Source organism: Cervus canadensis, chromosome 13 (assembly GCF_019320065.1).
Source record: "Cervus canadensis isolate Bull #8, Minnesota chromosome 13, ASM1932006v1, whole genome shotgun sequence".
Classification (NCBI taxonomy): Eukaryota; Metazoa; Chordata; class Mammalia; order Artiodactyla; family Cervidae; genus Cervus; species Cervus canadensis.
Genome location: NC_057398.1, coordinates 41,841,301 through 41,865,155, shown reverse-complemented (window position 1 = coordinate 41,865,155; position 23,855 = coordinate 41,841,301). Strand labels below are relative to the sequence as shown.

At 39.4% G+C, this 23,855-nt stretch overlaps 2 protein-coding genes across 4 annotated transcripts in view; one reads left to right on the top strand and one right to left on the bottom strand.

Moving 5' to 3' along the window:
• Nucleotides 1–9,811, top strand: part of C13H1orf112 (chromosome 13 C1orf112 homolog) — a 49,775-nt gene extending 39,964 nt beyond the window's left edge. Inside the window, exons 18-25 of one of the 2 annotated variants that reach the window (XM_043484842.1) lie at nt 1,029–1,151; nt 2,275–2,370; nt 3,918–4,031; nt 5,615–5,719; nt 6,337–6,417; nt 7,260–7,379; nt 8,444–8,623; nt 9,109–9,811. In XM_043484842.1, the coding sequence (XP_043340777.1) occupies nt 1,029–1,151; nt 2,275–2,370; nt 3,918–4,031; nt 5,615–5,719; nt 6,337–6,417; nt 7,260–7,379; nt 8,444–8,623; nt 9,109–9,132 (843 nt within the window). In that variant the 3' untranslated portion in view covers nt 9,133–9,811. Of the gene's footprint in view, nt 1–1,028; nt 1,152–2,274; nt 2,371–3,917; nt 4,032–5,614; nt 5,720–6,336; nt 6,418–7,259; nt 7,380–8,443; nt 8,671–9,108 lie in introns of both variants that reach the window. The other variant, XM_043484843.1, reaches the window with a different exon arrangement.
• The window catches only part of SCYL3 (SCY1 like pseudokinase 3), a 39,166-nt gene continuing 24,089 nt past the window's right edge, over nt 8,779–23,855 (bottom strand). For both annotated transcript variants that reach the window (XM_043484844.1, XM_043484845.1), the window contains exons 9-14: nt 22,826–22,965; nt 21,985–22,169; nt 13,838–14,009; nt 11,379–11,537; nt 9,902–10,572; nt 8,779–9,481 (exon numbers count right to left, since the gene is read on the bottom strand). In XM_043484844.1, coding sequence (XP_043340779.1) covers nt 9,422–9,481; nt 9,902–10,572; nt 11,379–11,537; nt 13,838–14,009; nt 21,985–22,169; nt 22,826–22,965 — 1,387 coding nt within the window. In that variant the 3' untranslated portion in view covers nt 8,779–9,421. The remainder of the gene's footprint in view (nt 9,482–9,901; nt 10,573–11,378; nt 11,538–13,837; nt 14,010–21,984; nt 22,170–22,825; nt 22,966–23,855) is intronic.

Below are 23,855 nucleotides of genomic sequence, written 5' to 3'. Positions count from 1 at the left end.
CTTACATAGTGGCATTTGACCTTAATCATCAAGATAATTTAAAACATTTACATATATTGAAAGGAAATATTTCTGTGTGCCTTTATTTTAAGAAACCTATTAAATACCTCCTTAGGAGATGGTGAGATTGTTCAGGTTTTGTGTTCATTATGCACAAATTTCTATAGTAAAGACAAAAACTTTTGTATTAGATAAAATAAAAGCACCTATTTTCTAATATTCAACAAATCCTTTGCTCTATGACCAAAACTAGATCAGCAAGTTATTTAATGTTTATTGTAAAAGGAAATAAGTAAATCATAAGTTAAAAGCCGTGTGGTGATTACATAAAATTAAGTGTGGTTGTTGAAGTATAATGGACGAAGGGCAAAATTACTGATTGTTCCCACACCCCAACCAACCCCATTCCTGGCCAGAGAGACAGACATTTGATATATCATTAAGAGTGAATCCAGGAAAAATTATCTTTTGTTTTAAATTCTAAATAGTGTACTTAGGTACTATGTTTGTTTATTGAATGCAGTGTTGCTAAAAATTTTAAAGATTAATTATACAACAAGAGTGACAATAATTTAGTAAACTTTGAAAGGTTACTAAGTACATAATATGAAAAAAGTTTAGTTGATAAATAGTATGAGTTAGCTTGACCATATTGGCCATTTGTATCAAGTCTGTTTATTAAAATATGATGCAGTTTTCATTTTGTTAAATTTTCAACCTAAAAGGGAAAAAAAAAATTTAGGAAAATGAAGCAAATGTTTCTGTGTATAAGGAAAAGTAGTTTTAACAAAATATATTGGGTGGCCAAAAATTTGTTTTGAGTGTTTCTATAACATCTTAACATCTTATTTGGCCAACATGATACATGTATTAAAGACATCACTGAAAAGATGGCTTTGGGTCTTAGAAATACACTTCTAGTGTTTTTATGAAGAGTTATAAGTAACTCAAAACCTGCAGGTAATTGGGTTCCATCTCCTTTAGACTGATGTCTACACTCAGGTCCTTTCCCTGTCTCTCGTCTTTAGAACCCAGTGCTCTCTGCTCTGCTTGCTGTATGTAATTCTTCTGGTGAAGCTCTGGATATGGGGCAGCAAACTGCAGTTAAGGAAGTTGGAAGTCAGCTTTCAGTTCTTTTAAATGTTAAACTGGTAAGGAAAGCAACTGTAATCATTTCACTAAAGAACAAATAAAATATTGGAAAAGAGAATGAAATTTCCATACAGAGTAAAATGTATGTAATTTCTTTAGGTTCTTGGTAGCACTTGTGATTAGAACTTAAAAATACCTACTTTTACTCTTTTAGCCAGTTCTATTTAAGTGTGATAGAATTATATTAATAAAACTAGAAACTAGTGAAGTGACAGTCTAGTTACTATTTTCAAGACCAGTTGGACCCTATTTTGTTTGTTTGTTTAATTTCTTCTCCTACTGTTTTTTCTTCTTTCTTTGTTTGCTATGGCATGTTTCTGTGATTCTGGAGTTCTTTTATAAAATCTTTTGAGCAGTGGAGAGTGGTCTGGCTTAATAGTAGAAGGGGCAAGCAAATGGATGTGTCTAACTTGTATTCCTCTTCTCCAGAAAAGCCAAAATCAGGCTAGAATTAGAATGATATGTGTCCCACAGATGATTGTAATTTAAAAATCATATTTACTTAAATATCTAACTATGACATTGATAAGTTGAAATACTGGCCTCTGGTGTCCCAGTCAGTGGAAGGTGAAGAGGCAACATTCACATTGTGAAATAATAGAAATGATTTTGCAGATGATATTTTATCATTAAAGTTTAAGTATATGGTTAGATTTCCCTGTTTCAGCATTTTAGCTTCAACAAGTGCTTGCCCCCAATCCTGATTAAATCATTCAATAAATATTCACTGAGGATCTTTCTTTCCTGGTGATAAATCTTACAATATCATAATAGAAGCAACAGTTATGGAGAGAAATGGAATTTTAAGATGACTAAGGAATAAGCAAGCTTTTTCTAAGACAGATAAAAATAATGAGATGCCCATCTGAATTAAATCTGGGTTTAGAAACTTGACTATACTTTTTCCTAACTGTATGTCTAGAGGAAATTATTTAACCTCTACTCCTTTTTCTTAGTAGTAAAGTGAGGGTAATAATACCTGCTTTATAGAGTTGTAAGGAATAAGTCAAGTAATAAATATGAAGTGCTTAGCATATTTCCTGGAATATAATAAATGTGAATGTTGCTAGTCCCATGTAATGGAAAATTTTCACCAAAATTATTTTGTGCTTCTTATTTAAGGTAATAGGTCAACCTTATGTTCAACAGACACTCAGCCTTTTACTTCCACTGCTGGGATTTTTCATTCAAGCTCTAGATCCTCAGCTGATAAGTCAGGTAAGAATAGTGAGCAAGCTATCTATTCTCTATCTCTTTGATACTGAATTGTCAGACCTGTTTTGTTGTTGCTGGTAACTGCTTGGGAAACCCTGAGATTAGGAGTCAGTTCACGTGGGAACCCTGCCTTCATAGCCTTTTCAAAGGTGTGCCAGAAGCTGTTGTTGAAGTTGTGTTAGTCACTCGTCCTGTCCAATTCTTTGGGACCCCATGGACTGCAGGCCACCAGGCTCCTCTGTCCATGGGATTCTCTAGGCAAGAACACTGGAGTGGGTTGTTATTCCTTCTCTAGGGGATCTTCCCAACCCAGGGATCGAACCTCGGTCTCCTGCATTGCAGGTAGATTCTTTACCATCTAAGCCACTAGGGAAGCCATGGAATAAAACCAACATGGACTTGAGGATAATCCTCATTATTTCTTTGAAGAAATAAAATGAGGAGCACTACTGAATTTTTTCTCTGGTCCCTAGCTTTCATGGCTGGACCTGGCAGAACCAGGGCCACTGGGGGATCCTTGTGATGTTGCCTCAGGTATGCCTTGCTTTGGGTGGGTATAAGTGATGAAGAGATGGAAAAGGGGAGAAGGCCTTCATCTTACCTGAAGTGATTTGAGGATTTGGAATGAGTTCATACTAGACAGACTTGATCCTCTAATTCAGTTGGCTTAAGCTTACTGTCACTTAAGAAATAAAAACTATTCTGAGGTAAAGCTAGTCCTTCTTATTTAGGAAGTTATAGCATATTGCAGAGAGTGAGACTAGCAACACCTTGTTTTTAGTAGCTCTGGTTTTGGTTGTGTACATGAAGAACTTAGCATTAAAAAATGTTTACTAATTAGATATATTTTTAGTTACTAGATATGTATTTACAGAGAATATAGTAAAATAATTGACTCAAATATGTTTATTCTGAAGATTCTTTTTTGAAAAATAGTGATAGTTTTGATGTAATTGTACCTACCTTTAAAAAATCCAAATAACATTTTAAAATTTCAACATATGTCAATTATTCATTGAGACATTGCTTCCATAGAAGACTATCTCAGTGTCCTTTACACCAGGCAAACTTTGACCTCCTGACTAGGTTTTGCTCTCCTGTTTTCAGCATAAGCGCTAAGGAAGATATTTTACATTTTTAAAGGTTTGTTAAAATATATATATATGTATGTATGCCACAAGGAACCATCTGGCCCTTTACAGAAAGTTTGCCAATCCATGTTTAAAGAATGAACTTCTCCCTCTAGAATTTAAAATACAAAATAATTTTTAAAGATTTAAAGGAAGAACACTGGCATATTGTTTTTCAGAAACACATGAATTTTTAATTTTTTATTTCAATGGTTGGTAAAACTAATATTGTGGTAGTAACTGAATGAGTGATTTTATTGTTTTATTCAGATTCCACCTGTGAAGTGTAGGCTTTGTAGAATGTTTGACTGTCCTGGGTTTGGTTTTGTTTCCTGTCCTGAATACCCATCAAAATCTTAAGTCGTGTCTCTACAAAGCACTTGTTTTATAACAACTATTCTTTGGTCTTTGCATCTTCAGGTCATAACTTTGCAGACCTCACTGCTTAAATTAGAGCCTCCTGACCATGTTCGACTGGCATTTCTGGATTTTCTCTCTTCTCTGGGAAAACTTTTTATACCTCAGACTATCCAGGTAATACTCTCTTAATCCTGTTGTTCCCATGTTAACAAAATCTCTAATAATTACTGAGGGATTTTCAGGCTTTAATTTCTGGAATTCTGTGGATTGCTGACAAATGAAAATTGGAGAAAAACTATTTTGTGAAGAGAGGGTGACTGTCTTAGTAGAACTCATGTCAAGTCATTTACTTTTAGAAAAATGTTGACATACAAATAATTTATAGAACTGGCTACAGTAAGATTTATGATAGTTGGGTTCTAGCATACAGAGTTCCTGAGGAAGGAAAATATTTATGTCTTCTAGGGAACAATGTATAGTGAGGAAATTGGGTGATTTATCAGTTATTCTCTTGGTTTCTATATCCATTAAAGGGAGCCTATTTGCTTTTTAGAAGATAGTTTTGAAAATTTTGCGAAGTACATATAGTTGACAGATACTTATTTATAAAACTGTAAAGGCCTGGTGATACACTTCTACTGAATCTTAAGACATACTTCACAGCAAAAAGAAGTCTTCCTCCTAAATTGAGTTTTTCCTTCCTTATTACTGTGGTCAAGACAATTCTAGACAGTTGACATTTTCCCCCTACTTCCAGGTCATACTATGAAGAGTTCAGTGCTGAGAACTTTTTATGTAAGTGGGGCAAAAATATGATAAATGTTTTCTCAGTACATGTTAAATAATTACAACCTTGAAACCAAAATTTGAACTAGTTTGTAAAGGGCTCTCTTGTTCAAAGGTAGACAATACCATACTGTTGGTTTTCATCACGTTGTGTTTCTTGAGGTAAGTGTAGACTTGACAGTTTCTTTTCAACTCTCTGGATAGAAGTATTCAAAGATACTTGCATTTGAGCTATCTTTTTAGCATAAAATGAATGTAAATGTATTCTGAAATTCTGTTTCATCAGTGCATAGCCATGGACCCTCATAGGCCCAAAACCTATGGAACAAATGTTTAATAAAAGCAGAAATCACCTTACATATTCCCAGAGTGAAGTTAAGATCTGAAGAAATTTGGGGGAATTCACCAGCATATGAGAGGCATTTAACCCATGTGATGTTGATTCATTTATTCATTCAAGAAAAAGTTCTTGCTATATGTCAGGTGCTGTTTTAATCCCTGAGGATTCAGTATTCAGTAAATCAAACTAATAAATACCCTCAGCCTGTTGAGCAGCAACAGACTACTAAAGTGGGGATATATGAAATGCACTGAATTGGTGGTGAGGGCTATGGAGAGAAATAAAGCAAGAGAGGGGGAAGAAAGGATGTACATGTGGGAGTAGAGTCTGAAATCAGACTTGGTCACTGGAATCCTCACCGTAGTGACATGTGGTTAACACCTGACGCTGAGGGACCACACCAGGCAGGTGCCTGAGGAAGGATCTCCAGGACAGGGGAAATGGGAAGCGAACTCCCCCAGCTGGAAGCTCTTCTGATAGGAGAGCTAGCACAAAGGCAGGTGGGGCTTTGAGCAAAGGAGGGACACGATTTAAATGTTTTATTGTGTTCCCTGGGACAGAATTATGGAAAACTGATAACAAATGTACTCTGCTGAGGTTCTCCTCTAATAAGGTTTGGTTTTCTTTGTAGGACAGAATTCTGCCCAGCCTGTCTTCTGTTTTTGCCTCACTGCTAGCTGACAGGAATTGGCTACTAGAACAACATTCCTTGGAGGCATTTACTCAGTTTGCTGAGGTAATTAATTAGAAGGCCAGTCTTATCACAGTGACCTCTAAAACATTTTCTGATATTGCAAAATATTCCAAAAACATGTATAGAGCTGCTTTTTGTATCTTAGCCATAAAATTTCTGGAGGTGATATTACTAGCCTTCTGTTTTACAGGATCTAAAAATGAAGGCCAGAGAAGGGAAGTGATTTTCCTAAGGTCCTCAGTAGTAATGATCAGAACAGGTATTCAGACCAGGTGTCCTAATTCAGATGCTGTTTGGGGTTGAATGATAATATATTTCATCTCCACCTTTCATGGGAGCTAAGTTGATGAACACAGATCTGTTAGCTCAGCTTTGTAGAGAAGGCGACTCCGCCCTGGGCTGCTTTTACTCTAACCCGCTATTGTACAATCCTGCCCTTCATCTTAATGGGGCCCAAAAATGTTGGGATGACTGGGCAGAAATCATTACAGCTCACAACTTTATACTTGTGCAGTCTCAAATAACCATGAGCTTATTATTTTTTGAGCGATTTTTCTTTGAAAGTTGCATTCTTTAATTAAAGTAGCTCTTAAAATTGTGTATTTCTTTTTGCAAGTTATTAAAATGTACTGAAATTAGTTTTATCAATCTTTTAATAGGGAACAACTCACGAAGAGATAGTTCCACAATGTCTCAGTTCTGAAGAAACAAAGAAAAAAGTTGTATCCTTTTTGGAGAAGGTATTTTATTTATATAGCATCCAAGTAGCGGTACAAATTTTGTTATCATGTTACTTTTAAAAAAATTATTGCCAGGTTGAATATCCTGTTAGCTTCTTAAGCAGTTGGGACCTCACTGCAGGTCAGAAGTGAAACACTTGGGTCACTCTGGCTGTAGTCTGGGATACTGCAGCATTGATCATCCAGGCCCAGAGATGAAGAATGTGGATCCCTCACCAGTAACCCACCATCATTAGACTCACAGGTGGAACTGTAGGCCCAAGAGGGTCATATTCACCACCATGATCCAATCAGGGCTTTTCCAAAGAGTGCCTCCCATATTTGTGTGAGCTTTGAAACTTACATGGGGACAGTGGTAGGATGTAAGTCAAAGGTTAACTGAAACACTAATAGAACAGTTAAACCACAAACTTACAATACTATGATAAAGTGAATTATGCTTAAGTACTTAATTTTCTTAAGAATATCTCACTGAAGTGGGCTATGTCTCTTTTTCATATATATGCATATATTACGTATAAGCTGGATGTAAGTGTATGTACATGTTTCTTTTAAAAATTTCTCACCCTATTCAGTGGAGGCTAGCAGATGATCTTTTTTTTTTTTCCTGTAGGGAAGGTGTACACTGTAAAATATTTTTACCCAAATCACACTGAGGATAATTTTTCAGACGAGTCCAACTTACTTCCAGAATTTGCTTAGTTCACAAGCTGGGCCTTGTAGTTAAACATTCGGCACTTAATACACACAGGTCTTTTCAGTTTCTGAGCATCACACCATTTTGATACTGAGTTGAGAGCACTGATGTTGGTATTTACTTGGTTCTTCATGATCTCTGGCAGACAGGGTTTGTAGATGAAACTACAGCTGCGAGAGTGGAACGTATCAAACAGGAAAAAGGTACTTTCTGGGAGCCTTTTGCTAAAGTTACTCAAGAAGAAACAAAGATGTCATCTTTACAGGTATGGACTGCTCTTCAGTGTGGATCAAGCTTTAATAAAAAATTTGCTTTATTACTTATAAAAGTAGAACAGAATCTAGCGTGGTTCTTTGCCTCATACAGAATAGACATGTGAAATTGTTTTATGGTAGCTGCTCTTTTAAAAATCACATTTCTTCTTTCTGGAAGGCCAACACATAGAACAGAGGTGGGACTCCAAAAAGTTTTAAACATCATACTGAATATACCTTTAATATAACTTTCAATTATTTGCAGTAATCTTTGGAAAAGTTAAGTCTTTGTACCAGTGATGCTACAAATGCAGTAGTTTCTGAACCATAGATGAAAACTAATTCACATACCTTCTTAAATGTTTAGTTTGATCCTTTGCCTCATTCATCACAGTCCAGAAATTACATCTATCAAAAGGCAGAAGTCTGACACTTCCAAGGATATTCAAAATTGTTTGAGCACTAATAGTATATTTAGAACGGCAATCCATAATGGTAAATATGTTACAACTCTTAAAAACCTAATAATTGGTTTTCAAGACATGTTAACTTTTTTATGCCTTAAATCTACAAAGTTAAATATATCAGTAGTGTAAATAAGCCCTAAAGAATTTATATATTATGACCAACTTTAGGAAGACAATGACTTTAAAAACTGGCTCTAACCTTTCGTCCTCCTTTCAGTGCAGTAAAAGCATCATTATTAACTTAGCATGAAAAAAGGCATTTTAAAAAATTCATACTTGGGGCTTTTTTTGTAAGGACAGATTATATGGCTAAAGAACACTCACTCACCTGAAGTCACTGGACAAGGCAGCACCTCTTCGTTTCCTTGGACCCTGAGCATCAGTTGTGGTAGCACCCTGAATCCCTGTCGCAAATCAACACTGCCTTCATGTCTCTCTCCAGATGAATGCGGGGGTAGGGGTCTCCTGCCCTTGTGGGCCAATGACTAGAATAAAATTTTCATATAAAACTTTACAATTTTAGAATTTGTTCTTGTAAGCTTGAGTCCAAAAGGAAAGTTCTATTTGGAACAGGGATCATGGCATTACATGTTTTTCTCATTTGCCAGCCTTGTGTGAAAAGAGCCCGTCACGACCTCCCCTCGGAAGATGAGTACAGGTCAACACTGCAAGCAGCAACAGCAGCCTTGGAGGCGATCGAATTATTACTCCAGAAGTCTCCTCCTCCAGACTGGCTCCTGATGGAAATGGAGACACTTCAGGAAAGGATTGATAAGCTAAAACGTCAGGTACTCTAAAGTGAAGAGTTAGTGGACTTGACCACTTTGTCAACTAGGTAAATGAGTCGAATATGATTTTTTTGTTACTCTGTAGTACATTTTGTAAATGAAAATACTGACATCTGTACATGGTCTAACACATAAAACTTTTCTGAAGTTGAATTTAGTGAAAATAAGTCTTTATTTATTGGACATTTAGAGAGGAGGATTGTGGGGGATATTTCTCATTAAGGACTTTGGTACAAGGTAATACAGGTGGAACAGTCGGTAACTGCCCAGGTCTCCACAGGGCCACTCACTCAGATAGTACCTCTGTAAACAAATAAATAAGCTGCCTAAGGAAACCTTAGCAATTTAAAATCATTTATATACTTTATAGCTAAAAGTTTTTCAATAAGTTGTATTCCATAATAGAGTTTACTCTTCTGACAAAGAAATGGCACAGAATTAAGCTAATCAGCCTGAATTTTTGTATTTATTTTCTTTACTTCCAGAATTGCTCTGGAAGAAAGCAGTAAGTTCCACCTTTCCACAGCCACTTGCTCTTCACAGAAACTGGCCTCCGTCAGACGCACAGGCTCTTCCTCTGAGAAGGGCTGTGAACCTCTGCACTGCCCAGGGCTCTCCGCCAGCAAGCCAGGTCTCCTCTCACTTCCATTGGCAGACTGGAAAAAGAGCTCCTGACATGAGAAAAACAGGATGCTTTGGGGCTTTCTCATCTGCAGTGCCTGCTTCTGAGGTATTAGTTTGATTTTTTTGTTTCTTCTAAAGAAATCCTTTTTCCTGAAAAGTGACTTGCAGCCACTGTCACCAGCTGTTATCGTCCCAGTTCAGCTCACCATCTTCCCCCCAGCCTGCAGACTCTCCCTGCAACAAGAGCAAACAAGGGCACCTGCTGAAACAAGTCACATTCAGATTTAAAAGATCGGGGATTTAAAAGGGGACCAACAAATAGATTTCTTCAAACTAAGCAAAATAATTTACTATAACAGAAATGTGAATTCTGTGGTTTTGCTATTACAAAATCACAGCATTAAAAAATAACTTTCACAAGGACTATTTAACACTTAGCCCAAGCACTTCTATTAATACATTTTCCTGGGCAAGAAAAGATGCCATTGACAGGAATTGATTTTGTTCATTTTCTGATCATGTTAATAAACCAGTTGTGGACATCAGTCTTCTCTCACTGGGAAAGAATTTTTTTTTTTTTTAATAAATGGGACAGTATAGCTGCTGCCTGTGACGGAAATATGTAAACTAGTAACACAATTTAATAATCCTCACCTCAGTAATTTCTGCTGCAGCAAATTTTGAGGAAAAGTGCATCACTGGTGAGACATCCTTGTTGGGAACCACTGTTTCTGTCCTCAGTTCAGGCAAAATAAGAATAGCAGCTGAAGGCTTAATTTCTGGGATCATATCAGCAAACCAGTCCAACTCTGGGTCTTTTACTGGCTTCTTTTTTACCTGAATGGTAAACTCCTCTCCTAAACCCAGTTCTGATGGAACTTTAAGGCGCCTTTCTTGTGACAACACTTTCGGTGGCTTGGTTTGGTCTGGGTCATCCCTGCTTTGTGCAAGACTGGTCTTTTGGGGTAGGCTTGATTTCGAAGGCAAAGCAGGAGTGGCCTTTTGCTCCCCTGAGGTAACAGGTCTTGTGGCCATCATTCCACCTTCCAGATTTACTTCGGTATCTAAGCTGCCGGGCTCAAAGTCATCCCAAGGCTCCTCCTCTGCATTCAGGTTAGTGAGCGGGGACTGGGCAGCTGCGTGGGGATCTGGCGGACAAACCTCTGTGTTGACAGTTTTGTTCTCAGGCTCCTCAGGCTCGCTCCAGTCAGGCCACTCCTCAGACTTTTTAGAGCTTGATGGGAACTTTCCACTGTCTCCTGAGGTAATTTTCACATTGGAGATGCCATTGATGGGAAATTTGATAGGCTGAGAAAATTGATCACCTGTGGGGGATATGTACAAGAGTTATAAAATGTTGGTTAAGACATGCAATATATTTAGGAGAAAGTTAACACTGAAGAAATGTATAGACCCAATTCCTTGGAAATAACGCATGTGCACTGAACTATGAGATAGCCTAGAAGAACATAAACCAACAAAGATATAAGTTAAACAAATACTTAAGTTATGATAAAAGTTAAACAAATGTAATTTGATGGGCACATACCAAGCAACAATTAACTGAAGCACCTAATCCTTTACTAAATATTCAAACATACTATTTATCTATAACAAATACAAAAATGTTCTAGCCAGGCACTAGTACCCTCAAGATGTTAACTATGTACACCTTGAGAAAGTGTATGCTCAAGTAGGCTGCCTCACTTTAACATATCCTCATTCTAAATAGATTTTCACAAGCGTAGTCAAGTCATGAAGTCCTTTGTAGTATGGTCTGACTGTGTGCTTAATTCCGAAAACTTATTTAATCACAGAACTCCTCTTTCATGGTACACCTGATAACATCTTCCAGAACTATCATACTTTGGTATAATTTGGAGAAAGTCCCCAAAGTGAAGTATCTGGTGCAAAAAAAAATTCAAGCAATGTCTCCACCAGTTATGAAGAAAAGACAAGTATTTACCCTATAGTCCAGGGAAAACAGATGCACCCAAGCTGACTACATAATTGTAAATAATAAAGAATTAAGTCTCAATAGTCCCAAAGTGCCCTTTAGTTTCAGAATTTTAATTACTCAGGAAAACATTCACCAAGCAGTGGAACAGCTATATAAATTTAATAAATCTACCTGTCTGTAGAAGAGTACTGTAGTAATCTTGCGGTATGTGCTTCTTGCTGTTGATGGGCACGTTGTCAGAAAAACATTTAGGGAACATGCCAGGGGAGGGGTTCTTCAAGATTGGCAAGCTCTGACTGCGCTGGCTGCAGGTGACATGCACAGGAGAATCTGAAGATGAATAAAAACTCCAAAAAATGAAAGAGTAGTAAATTGCTTCTTTTCCTATCACGTTAGGTGAGCGACAGTTAAGAGTAGGGGGGTATATTGAACGCAGATAAAAGATAACTTGCTGGGAGAGGACATCTCTAAATATTTGGAGAGACACACCTACTATGGAAGTGTCCACATGGTGGGAAACCAAGGATTCAAGCATTAGGTAAGCATTTGGAATAGAGAGAGAAAACCTTTAACATACCTAGTTATAAAAGTTAACAGCCTTTAAAAACATCTCAGTGGTGATTTAAAACTGTCCTTGATTCTACTTTCCTTTTAAGAATAAAGAGTACAAGCACACGAATATGAATGTACTTAATGCCACAAAACTGTATACTTTAAAATGTTTAAAAGGGTAAATTTTGTGTTATGGACATTTAACTCCCAACTGGAAAAAGAAAAATGTTTTAAGAAAATGTAGTCTTTAGCACCTTTTAGAAAGTTCATATTCAAGAATGAGTAGTAGTCAAAAGGATCCTAGCAAAATTTTTGATTGCTTTGCCTGCCTTAGGAAAATGAGGGGGTGGTCTGGGCTGAGTCATCATAGGCCGCACTTCCCCTCCTCACCCCAAGTCCACCACCCTCTTACTTATTTCTGCCACCATCCTCCCTGCTGAAACCTACTAATTTTTCATATAAATTGTCTCCTTCTCTACATTGTCTTCCCTAACTCTGTTCATGCAGACTTATTTCCCTCAGGTATGTTTTTCATAAACCTTAGTATCAGCCTTCATAAGTCTGATCATGCAGGTAAACTATAAGAACAGAAGGAAAAAAAATCTAAGAGTACCTCCTTTATACACGCCCCTCTCCCAGCAGCCCCTCTGTCCTATAGGACAAGGGCCTCTCTACCATAAATCTGGGATACAAGCTGCCACCAGGGTCTCAGCCATCCTGGATGAAGAGTCTAACATGGCAAGTCAGTGGGATTAAAGTTTTCAGGAAAATCTATTTTAATAAAAACTTATCTGCTATTGATGCTTTGGTGCCCTTTTCTGTTTCCTATTCAGATTACAGAGTGATCCAAATGGAGAGTATTTAAATATCTAGAACCAGAAAACCCCATCCAATAAATAAAGTTGTTGGGAGTGGGGACTTCTGTTAATTCAACATGTAAAGTTGTCCCTAGAGACTGACCCCTAAACCTTTCCTCACAACTATGCACATCCTCTCCTCTGGCCAGAAATTCCTCCAGTATGAAAATGTAAGCCCGTCACCTGCTCCATGTGTGCTCTCTAGAAGAAAAACTGCTAGCAACAGACCTCACTCAGCTTGGCGTACATGTTTCATGGCTGAAGAGGTGGCGACAGTTTCTACATCACCCTCTTCAAGCTCCTCAGAGTCTCACTAACACTGACTCAGTAGCACTGAGGAAGTCAATGTTGCTTTAAAAATTCTCTTGGCAGCAAAATTAGAGAAAAGTCTGGCAGTTCTTTATTACTAATAACTGTTTCCATGCTCTCTACTCACTATCATTGAGAACTGAGTCAGATTTAGAGCTTTATAACATGGCCATCATCCTTCAGGATTATACAAAGGGGCAAAGAAGCAATGGCGCCGTCAGTACAAAATTCTTATTCTTGACTTCTATAGCCTATAAAGACCAGAAATTGCTGCTACTTGCCAGGTAATATTTCAATGGGAACATCAGAATTAAGGATTTTCTTCTCTTGATTTCCTCCAGTAACTAAAAATGAATAGCTTGTCACCTAACAGGCCATCAAAATCAAAAGAACTTAAAACATTTGGTATCACTAAGAACTGCTCCAGCCTTTTTGCAAACTGAAACTATTAAGATGTAAAATATTCTATATATTCTTTGACTCAGTAAGAAATTCAGAAAGGAGTGCAACAGCCATCAACAGGGAGGGAGGTCACTGAGTGAATTATAGTCAATGAGATATTAGGCAGCTATCAGTAAAACAATTATTAGGTAGTTATGTATTGACCTGGAGACAGGTCCCTGATAAGTTGTTACATGAAAAAAATCAAGTTGTGGAACTGTGCATAGTATTTTTTTAAAAATCCTATGTGTGTGTGTTAAAATACATTTGTGTCTTTGTGGGCTTGCAAAAAGGATGAAAGAATTCCCATTAAACCATTAAAATTGGTTACCTTAGATGCCCCAGAAGGAGGTGAAGGGGAAATTAACTTTTTCCTTTTAATTCATGTATCATTTGAATATAATCTGTGTTACTTGTATAATGTTTAAAATCTAATAAAACAATAACACTGGACCTTTTAATCACTCTTACCTTCTGGGGAAAGGTCCACAGTTTTAGTAAAGCTTGGGGCGGTGCGTTTGAAGATCTTGGTTCTCTCTCCTCCCACAACCACCTCTGGTCCAAGTAGCGAGACCAACACTGCCAGGCTGTGAAGAGTAATGGCCACGATGGAGTCGCTGGTATCACGCAGGCCCAGTAAAACCTAGGAGTACATTGGGTAGTAAGTTACATAACTATATTGCCTGTCTCTTCTCCCTTTCCCCCCAACCCCAACAAGTAGTTGGGCTGCAATCAGACTGTGTTTGTTCAACTGAACTTCATTTCTTAGATGTGTTCTAGGTCGTAGCTCTCTACATATTTGTGGTCAAGGACCAATATTTTCCCTTCCCAATCTAGCACACCCTGATACTTTTTTGAAGATACAATAAAAATGAAGTCAAATACATACATGAGAAATGTATTAGAAATAAGGTTACTCTGTTAAGTTGCTATAAAAGTTTTTAGATCATGATGCCTGTCGGCTCTTGCTTCCAGGCCACTGCCACAGAGTCCTCCTGAGGCTCAGCCCTTTCAAGTCTACAGCACCAAGTATTCCCAGGTGGTCTCCCATTCCAGTAAAACCAGGCCCGACCCTGCCTAGCATCTGAGCTCAGATGAGATGGATGCATTCAGAGTGGTAAGGCTGTAGACAGTTCCCCAAGTTCTTGGCAAATCTGAATACTCCAACCAAAAGACAGAGTTGCTGAATGGATTAAAAAAAAACAAAAAACAAGGCTCATCTGTATGACGCCATAAGAGACTTCTCATGTAAGGACATACATAGATTGAAAGTGAAGGAACAGAAAAAGATGTTTCATGCAAATGAAAACCAAAAGAAATCTAGGGAAGCTATACTTAGACAAGACAAAATAAACTTTAAACCAAGTTTTGGAGGGGGGCTCCAAAATTACTGCAGATGGTGACTACAGCCATGAAATTAAAAGATGCTTGCTCCTTGGATAAAAAGCTATGACCAACCTAGACAGCATATTAAAAAGCAGAGACATTACTTTGCCAACAAAGGTCTGTCTAGTCAAAGCCATGGTTTTTCCAGTAGTCATGTATGGATGTGAGAGTTGGACCATAAAGAGAGCTGAGTGCTTTAGAATTGATGCTTTTGAACTGTGGTGTTGGAGAAGACTCTTGAGAGTCCCTTGGACTGCAAGGAGATCCAACCAATCCATAAGGGAAATCAGTCCTGAATATTCATTGGAAGGACTGATGCTGAAGCTGAAGCTCCAATACTTTTGGCCACCTCATGCGAAGAACTGACTCACTGGAAAAGACCCTGATGCTGGGAAAGATTGAAGGTGGGAAGAGAAGGGGACGACAGAGGATGAGATAGCTGGATGGCATCACCAACTCGATGGACATGAGTTTGAGCAAGCTCTGGGAGTTAGTGATGGACAGGGAAGCCTGGAGTGCTGCAGTCCATGGGGTCCCAAAGAGTCAGGCATGACTGTGCAACTGAACTGAACTGTATATCCCTGATGAATGTAAGATGCCAAAATCCTCAACAAAATTAGAAAACAAATTCAACAATACATTAAAAGGATCAGATACCACAATCAAGTGGAATTTTTTTCTAGTGATGCCAGGATGGTGGAACATCCACACATCAATGTAATACACTACATTAACAAAATGAAGGATAAAAATCATATGATCATCTCAATGAACAAAAAGTATCTGACAAAATTCAACATCTATTTATGATAAAAACTCTCAACAAACTGGATATAGAGGAAACATACCTCAATATAATAAAGGCCATATACGACAAGCCTACACTTAACATTACACTGAAAAGCTGAAAGTCTTCCCTCTGACATGAGGAACAAGTCAAGGATGCCTCCTGTTGCCAACACAGTGTTGGAAAACCCTAGCCACGGCAATTAAGCAAGGGGGGTGGGGAGGTGAAGACATTTAAATCAGAAAATAAGAAGTATTGTAAAACTATATACAATATACAGAAATCTGTAGCATTTCTATACACTAATAATGGATTGTCAGAAAAAGAAAAAATAATCCCATTTACAGTTGCATCAAAGAATAAAATACATAGAAATAAATTTACCCAAGGACGTGGAAGACCTCTACACTGAAAACTACAGGATACTGATGAGAGACACTGAAGAAGACATAAATAAATGGAAAGATATTCTGTGTCATGGATTGGAAGAATTAGTATTGTTAATAAACTGCCCATAGTTCCCTAAGCAATCTACAGACCCAGTGCAATCCCTATCAAAATTCCAATGACATTATTCACAGAACTAGAATAAACAATCCTAAAATTTGTATGAAACCACAAAAGACTCTATAGCCAAAGCAACCTTCAGAAAGAAGAACAAAGCTGGAAGCCTCACGCTCCTTGATTTCAAACCATATTACAAAGCTACAGTAAGATAGTATAGTATTGGCATAAAACAGACACATAGGTCAGTGGAACAAAATAGCCTAGAAATAAACCTGTACATATATGGTCAGTTAATTTATGATAAAAATAGCCAAGAATACACAATGCAGAAAGGACAGTCTATTCAATAAAGTGTTGAGAAAACTGGACAACTGTTTTATAACACATTAACTTAAAATGGATTAAGGACGTAAATGTAAGACCTGAAATAACAGAGCTTCTAGAAAAAAATACAGGCAGTAAGCTTTTTGACACCAGCCTTGGTGATGAGTTTTTGGATCTGACACCAAAAGCAAAGGTTACAAAATCCAAAACAGAAGTGGGACTATATCAAACTAAACAGCTTCTGCACAGCAAAGGAAACCATCAACAAAGAAAAAAGGTAATCTACTCAATGGGAGAAAATATGTGCAAATCATATATCTAATAAGGGGCTAATGTTCAAAATATACAAAAAAAAAAAAAAAACCTCATACAGCTCAAAGGCAGAGACAATTTGATTAAAAACTAAGTTGAAGATATGAATAGATGTTTTCCCAAAGATGACATAAAGATGGTCATGAGGTATGGGAAAAGACGCTCAGCATCACTAAACGTCAGAGAAATACAAATCAAAACCACAATGAGATAGCACTGCATAGCTGTTAGAAAGACTATTATCAAGAAGACAAGAATCAAGGGAGGGCGAGGATGTGGAGCAAAGGGAACCCTTGTGTGCTGCTGGTGGGAATTTTCATAATGGGTACGGCCACTATGGCAAACAGTATAGAGATTCATCAGATTAAACATGGGATGACCATACCACCCAGTGATTCTACTTCTGGGTGTTTATTTGAGGAAAAACCTTACTAAAAAAGGCATATGCACTCCCATATTCACTGCTGGATTATTTACATCAAAGTATCTATTGATGAATGAATGGATAAAGAAAATGTAGTATGCACACAGGAAGATTCAGCCATACAAAAAGAATAAAATCTTGCCAATTGCAACAACATGGATGGACCTGGAGGGCATTATGCTATGCGAAGAGGAATAAATGAGACACAGAAAGACAAATGCTCACTTATATGTGTGTGTGTGGTGGGGGAGGTGGGGTAGAGGACAAACAAAAAAAAAACAAGAACACAGATACAGAGAACAGATTAGTGGTTGCCAGGCGAAAGTGAGCAGGTAGAGAGGAAATAAAATGGGTCAAGAGGTATATACTACATTATGAAATAAAAAGGTCATGGAGATATAATGTACAGCATAGTGACTATAGGTTGTAATACTGTATTGCGTATTTCAAAGTCACAAAGGATATTTTTTAAAGTTTCATCATGAGAAATTTCATAACTGTATGGTGACACATGGTAACTAAGCTTATTGTGATCATCTGCAATATATGTATACACATATCAAATCATTTTCCTGTATTCCTGAAACTACATGTCCATAATGTACTTCAATTAAAAAAAAAAGATTTTAAATGTTAATTTTCCGTATCTGTACTCAGCTCAATGCAGCAGAACTGTAACAAACAGTTCATGGACAGGCAATGTTCTTCAGGGCACACTTGAAACACTCATCTTGGTCACTAAGAGCTGTGTCCTTCACCTCTTAGCTTAATACACAAGAACAGGACTGAAAACTTTCTTTATATCTGATGCATATAACACCTATCCCAAACTGAGCCAATTATGGTCTCTTTCCCAGTAATAAAAACTGGAATTTAGAGAAACTGGTTATCTCTGGTTTGCTTAAAAGGTGGACAGTAAACTTGGAAACTACGGGGCAACTACGCTTGGCCACGTGTATACCAAATAACAAAAGCTGGTCTTCAAAAGTCAAACGTGAATGGATGTAAAGAGAAAGGAAAGAAATGAAGACCATATGGCTGAGTCCCAGCTGCACTTGATTTCCCTCTTAGGTAGACTGACATCCTTTGATTAAAGTCTCTCTTTTGGGCTTTAGCCCATTTAAGTGGGTTTCAGTTACTTGCAACCAGAAGAACTTTGATTAAGACATTCACATGGAACTATCAGGAGAGGTTTTGCTCTGAATTGCCAAACACGTATAGGAGAAAGACAGAGGCAAAGCGTCTGCAGCAGTCAGACACAAGGCCAGGATGACTGGACTGCCTGGTGGAGAGGGCATCACGGGTTCAGGAATCCTGGGTTCTGGTTCAGTCTCTGCTGGGAATTCTCAATATGACTTAGCCAATTAATCGTTTCATTTTTCTGGTCCAGTCTCCTCATTTACCCAAGATAAAGGTTTCCAACAGGACTCAATAAAGAAGTATCAGGTCCAATGCTAACAAACGAGGCACAGTCTCAAAACACAGCTGTACATGTAAACTAAATCATGGTTAGAACTGTCAGCTAATTATGGTAATCATAAGAAACCACCCAAGCCAAAAAACCAACAGTCATCCTCAAAACTCTCCCATCTAGTGAAAGACTGAGTCCTCCCCCAGCTACCCCTAACCACTGCCACCATGTTTTCCCCAGTCCTTGTCATCTCTTAGCAGGACTATTCTAATAATGTTCTCATTGAACCTCCTTGCTATAGTCCATCTTCCACACTGCCACCCACGTGAACATTAGAAATCAGCTAAGTTATTCCTCTATAGGGCAAGTAACTCCACTGAGAGTTTTCATTGCTTTTCACATGCTGATTATCTACTTGTTAACAGGCTGGTGCAAAAGTAATCACAGGTTTGCACTGTTGAACTTTTCCATTTGATACTGGAATATATTCTTAAATAAATGTGGTTATGTCACACATAATTTTGATGCACATTTCTTGCTTTATTTTTTTTTTGCTAATTATTATTACTTGTTGTTTATATGTATTTTAGACTATGGAAATGATGTTAGACACAAAAGCAAATTTGAGTGATTTTCTTATTTGAGTTCAAAACGGGTCAAGAAGCAAGAGACAACTCGCAACATCAACAAATGCATTTGGCCCAGGAACTGCTAAGAATGTACAGTGCAGTGGTGGTTCAAGAAGTTCTGTACAGGAGACGAGCCTTGACGATGAGGAGCACAGTGGCCAGCCATAGGAAGCGGACAACAATGAACTGAGAGCATCACTGAAGCTGATCCTCTTACAACTACACAAGAAGTTGCCCAAGAACTCAACGTCAATCAATCTACAGTCCTTCGGCATTTGAAGCAAATTGGAAAGGTGAAAAAGCTTGATAAGTGGGTGCCTCATGAGCTGACCGAAAATTAAAAAAATTGTCATTTTGAAGTGCTATCTTCTCTTATCCTATCCAACAACAATGAATCATTTCTCAATTGGACTGTGATGTGCAATGTAAAGTGTATTTTATAAGACAACCAGAGAAGACCAGCTTAGTGGCTGGACTGAGTAGAAGCTCCAAAACACTTCCCAAAGTCAAACTTACATCAAAAAAGGGTTCATGGTTACTGTTTGGTGGTCTGCTGCTAGCCTGACCCACTACAGCTTTCTGAATCCCAGCAAAAATCAAAATCTGAGAAGTATGCTCAGCAAACTGATAAGGTGCAATGAAAACTTCAACACCTGCAGCTGGCACCAGTCAACAGACTGGGCCCAATTCTCTGCAACAATGCTTAACCACACACACAATCAACGCTTCTAAAGCTGAATGAACTGGACCACAAAGTTTTGCCTCACCTGACCTCTCACCAATCGACTAGCATTCTTCAAGCACCTCGGCAACCTTTGCAGAGAAAACGTTTCCCCAACCAGCAGGACGCAGAAAATGCTTTCCAAGAGTTCACTGAATCCTGAAGCACAGATTTTTTTGCTACAGGAATTAACAAACTTATTTCTTACTGGCAAAAATGTGTTGACTGTAACAGTTCCTATTTTTATTAATATAGATGTGTTTGAGCCTAGTTACAATGATTTAAAATTCAGAGTCTGAAACCACTATTACTTTTCCAAAAACCTAATACTGAGCTCAGTGCGAATTCTGAGACCTATGACAGGACCTCTGTTTCAGAGTTAGATTGCTTCATTCCTCTTCTACATTCTCAGACACAAAACAGCTGCAGGTAGAGTAACAACTACTGCTACAGATGTAAACACAAAGTGCTATGCTAGAGTAACTAGGCTGTAAAGCCAGCCCCCAGTGAACCACACCCCTAGTATCCTTGGCCTTGTGGCCCACCCCACCGTGAACCTGGCCTGACTTATGTGACTCACTTCAATCAAGAGAATGTGACTGAAGAGATATGGTCAGTTCCCAATCTATGCCTTAGGAAGGCTGCTTGGGCTCTTGTGGTCACCTTGGACAGCCATGTAAGATGTCCACCAACCCTGCTAGGGAAATCATGTGGAGATGTCACATGGGGGAACAAGGGCCCTGAGATGTCCAGAGACTTTGTGGAGAGAGCCCCCCAGGAAGCCTGGCTTTTCTGCCCTCCCCTCCGAGGTGCCAAGGAGCTGTGTGTATGTGTTCTGGGCCCCAGATGACTGCTGCCTCCACTGACATGTGGAACAACAGAACCCCAAGCTGAGCTCAATGAATCCAAAGAATTATGAGAATTAATGAAGTGTCGTGGGACTTCCCCGGCGGTCCAGTGATTAAGAATCTGCTGTGCAATGCAGGGGACGCAGGTTTGATCTCTGGTTGGAGAACTAAGATCGCACATGCCGTGGGGCAACCGAGTGCGCACCACAACCGCAGCGCCCTCGTGCTGCAACTGAGACCCAACGCAGCCAAATAAATCAGAAAGTAAATACATCAAATGACTGCCGTGTTAAGATACTACGTAGTATGGGGCTGTTTGCTACACAGATAACAAATATTCATTATCTCCCATCTTCTCACTTCTTGAAAGCAGGGAGTGTGTTACACACCTCTATGGCCCCAGTACTTAGGCACAAGAACTGGCCTAAAACCAGGCCTTATCATCTTTAAATAAATTAATCTCATAGAAAAACAGACAAAATCTTTCCAAACCTCATAGTGAGTTGAACAGTGTCTCCCCAAAATTCATGCCCACCCAGAACGTGACCTTAAATGAGGTCATACTGTGTTACAGTGGACCTTAAATCCAATCACCAGTGTCCTTATAAGAAGGCCATGTGCCAACAAAAGTAGAAACTGAAGTAACACAGCAACAAGCCAAGAAACGCCAAAGGGCTACCAGAAGCTGGGAGGAGGGCAAGGAAGGACTTTCCCTCAGCGCCTTCAGAGGGGGCCCGGCGGACACCCTGATTGGGGATTTCTGGCCTCCAGAATCACAAGAGAATAGATTTCTATTGTTTAAGCCACGCAGTTTGTGGCAATTTGTTCCGCCACAGGAAACCAATACAAAGCCGGAGGCCCAGAGTGGGCAGAGGTAACAGGAGCCCTGGTGGTGGATCAACAAGCTAAAAACCACGGACAGGAACCATGTCCTTTCCTCTCAGCTGTAATCTAATTATTTTATAGTAAGTTAATTATGACACGTGCAGTTTCTCTTCACAGAGCATCCCACAAACGAATCTTGTTAGTTTTCCTCCAAAGAATTAGCAAGCAGAATCACAGGTTTCCGGTTATGAAGAAGTGAAGACTAAATATGCCGGTTTCACTGCTTTGCCTGGGTGACTGGCCTGGAAATGTAGTTTGTGTGTCCGCCCTTGGGTTCCAGGAGGCTTTCACACTGAAACGCTGTCTCAGGCCTTCTCAGCTCTTCCCAAACGCCCCCAGCCCCCTCCTTCCAGGCCGCCTCGCGGATGACCGGCGCCCGCCTACCTGGGGCAGGACGACCGCCTTCAGCTGCTCCTGCGTGAAGTGCCCGGCGTAGGCCTCCAGGTGGGACAGCAGCACCACCCGCACGTGCTCCTCGTGCACCTCGAACAGCCGCAGCAGCACCGGGATCACCCGCGCCCGGAACAGGGCTGGCGAGAGCAGGCGGGGCGTTTCTCCCTGCGTGTCGTCTTCCCCCAGGTCAGACAGGGAACGAAATCATCATTTCAGTGAAAGGAGCAGGAAGCCTAGTGCAAGCTGAGCCTGGAACTTCTCACAATCCTAAGAACTCTTCGAAATTCTCATGTCCCAAACCAAAGGCAAGTGCTTCTTTGACCCCATATTACTCCAGGCTTAACTGTCTTAAGTATACTCCACCTTGTAGGAGTGTTTCTGAAGCACTCTTATCATACTTAATGTACTGCAAAGAAACCTTATGTGTTAATATAATTCTGAGTGGATAGCTCTCTGTATGAATACATTCATGTCTAATCAAGGAGAAATTTCATATACTGGATTCAACTGATATTATTGTTGCAGTTTTTCCTGCAAAGCCAGGAAGTGTTAAATGCTACAACAGGAGCTGGTCCTCTCTTCCGAGCAGTTAAGGAAGGTCCTTCAACAGAGATAGGCATCAGAACCATTTGGGGACCTTTGAAAATATGTATTCACCTGTCCTCGCTCTGTCCCAGACCTAGGGGGCCAGGCACAGACAAATTTAGAAAAAGCTCCCCAGGTCATTCAGATCACCACACAGTAAGCGCACACTGTTTAAATGGGGATGAATAATTCCCATTTACAGATGTTAATTCTGTAATTAACAAGAACACTTTGGGAAAAAATTCACCTTTTTTAGGGCCGAGGAGATAAGGAAGAAAACTCTTAACAGCTACTGGCTCTGCAAACACCAGCTGGTTAAGCAGAAGAGGCACCAACCGTGAGGCTATTAATTCCTCTGACAGGCAGCTGACTCTGTCCAGCAGGAATCTAGAGGCAAAGAAGGAACACCTGGGACACTGCAGCAGCTTTTTGCAGCCTTAGCCCACATCATCGAAGTGATGCATCTGAAATGTGGCTAGGGGAACTGAACAGGTTCCCAGATATTTAAGAAAAACACATAAGGTGTGAGACAATGCCAGCTAATCAGTACATATACAACCTCCAATCCAAGCTAGGAAAGTTTTTTCAACAAACTGCCCCTCACTAATAATAGCAAGAGTGTCCTCTTTCCCCCCTAATAAGCCAGAGTCTTTTTAGTCAATAAAAGGTACTTTCTCAAATTTAAAACACATGTGTGTGCTTAGTCTCTCAGTCATTGTGACCCCATGGACTGTAGCCCACCAGGCTCCTCAGTTCATGGAATTCTCCAGGCAAGAATACTGGAGTGGGTTGCCATTTCCTTCTCCAGGGGATCTTCCCCATCCAGGGATTGAACCCGAGTCTCCAGCATTGCAGGCAGATTCTTTACTGTCTGAGCCACCAAGGAAGCCCATTTTAAAACACATAGGATATTACATTACTTAAAGTTTCTATGGTAAACAAAGCACTGGCTTTTGTTAGAAGAAGCTAAGTACAAGCACTTTAAGAAATACACAGACTTCAGGTATTAACAGTAATAACGTGCCACCATACAATCACCCTAAGCAAGTATCTTGTCTCCTACCTAATCAGGAAATGGACCGTACCAAGCATTACCTCCTTCAAGCCCCTCAGCCACCATCCACAAACAGGTCCATGGCCAGAAAAATTCCCACCTCTTTTCCAGGTACCAAGGATGTAAGGGATTCCTCTTATTTAAGGCCATCCTCACAGGGGCATTGCCCCAACATTCCCTTCTGCCACAGGCCAACAGCCCCCCAGCACAGGCTGGGCTTCAG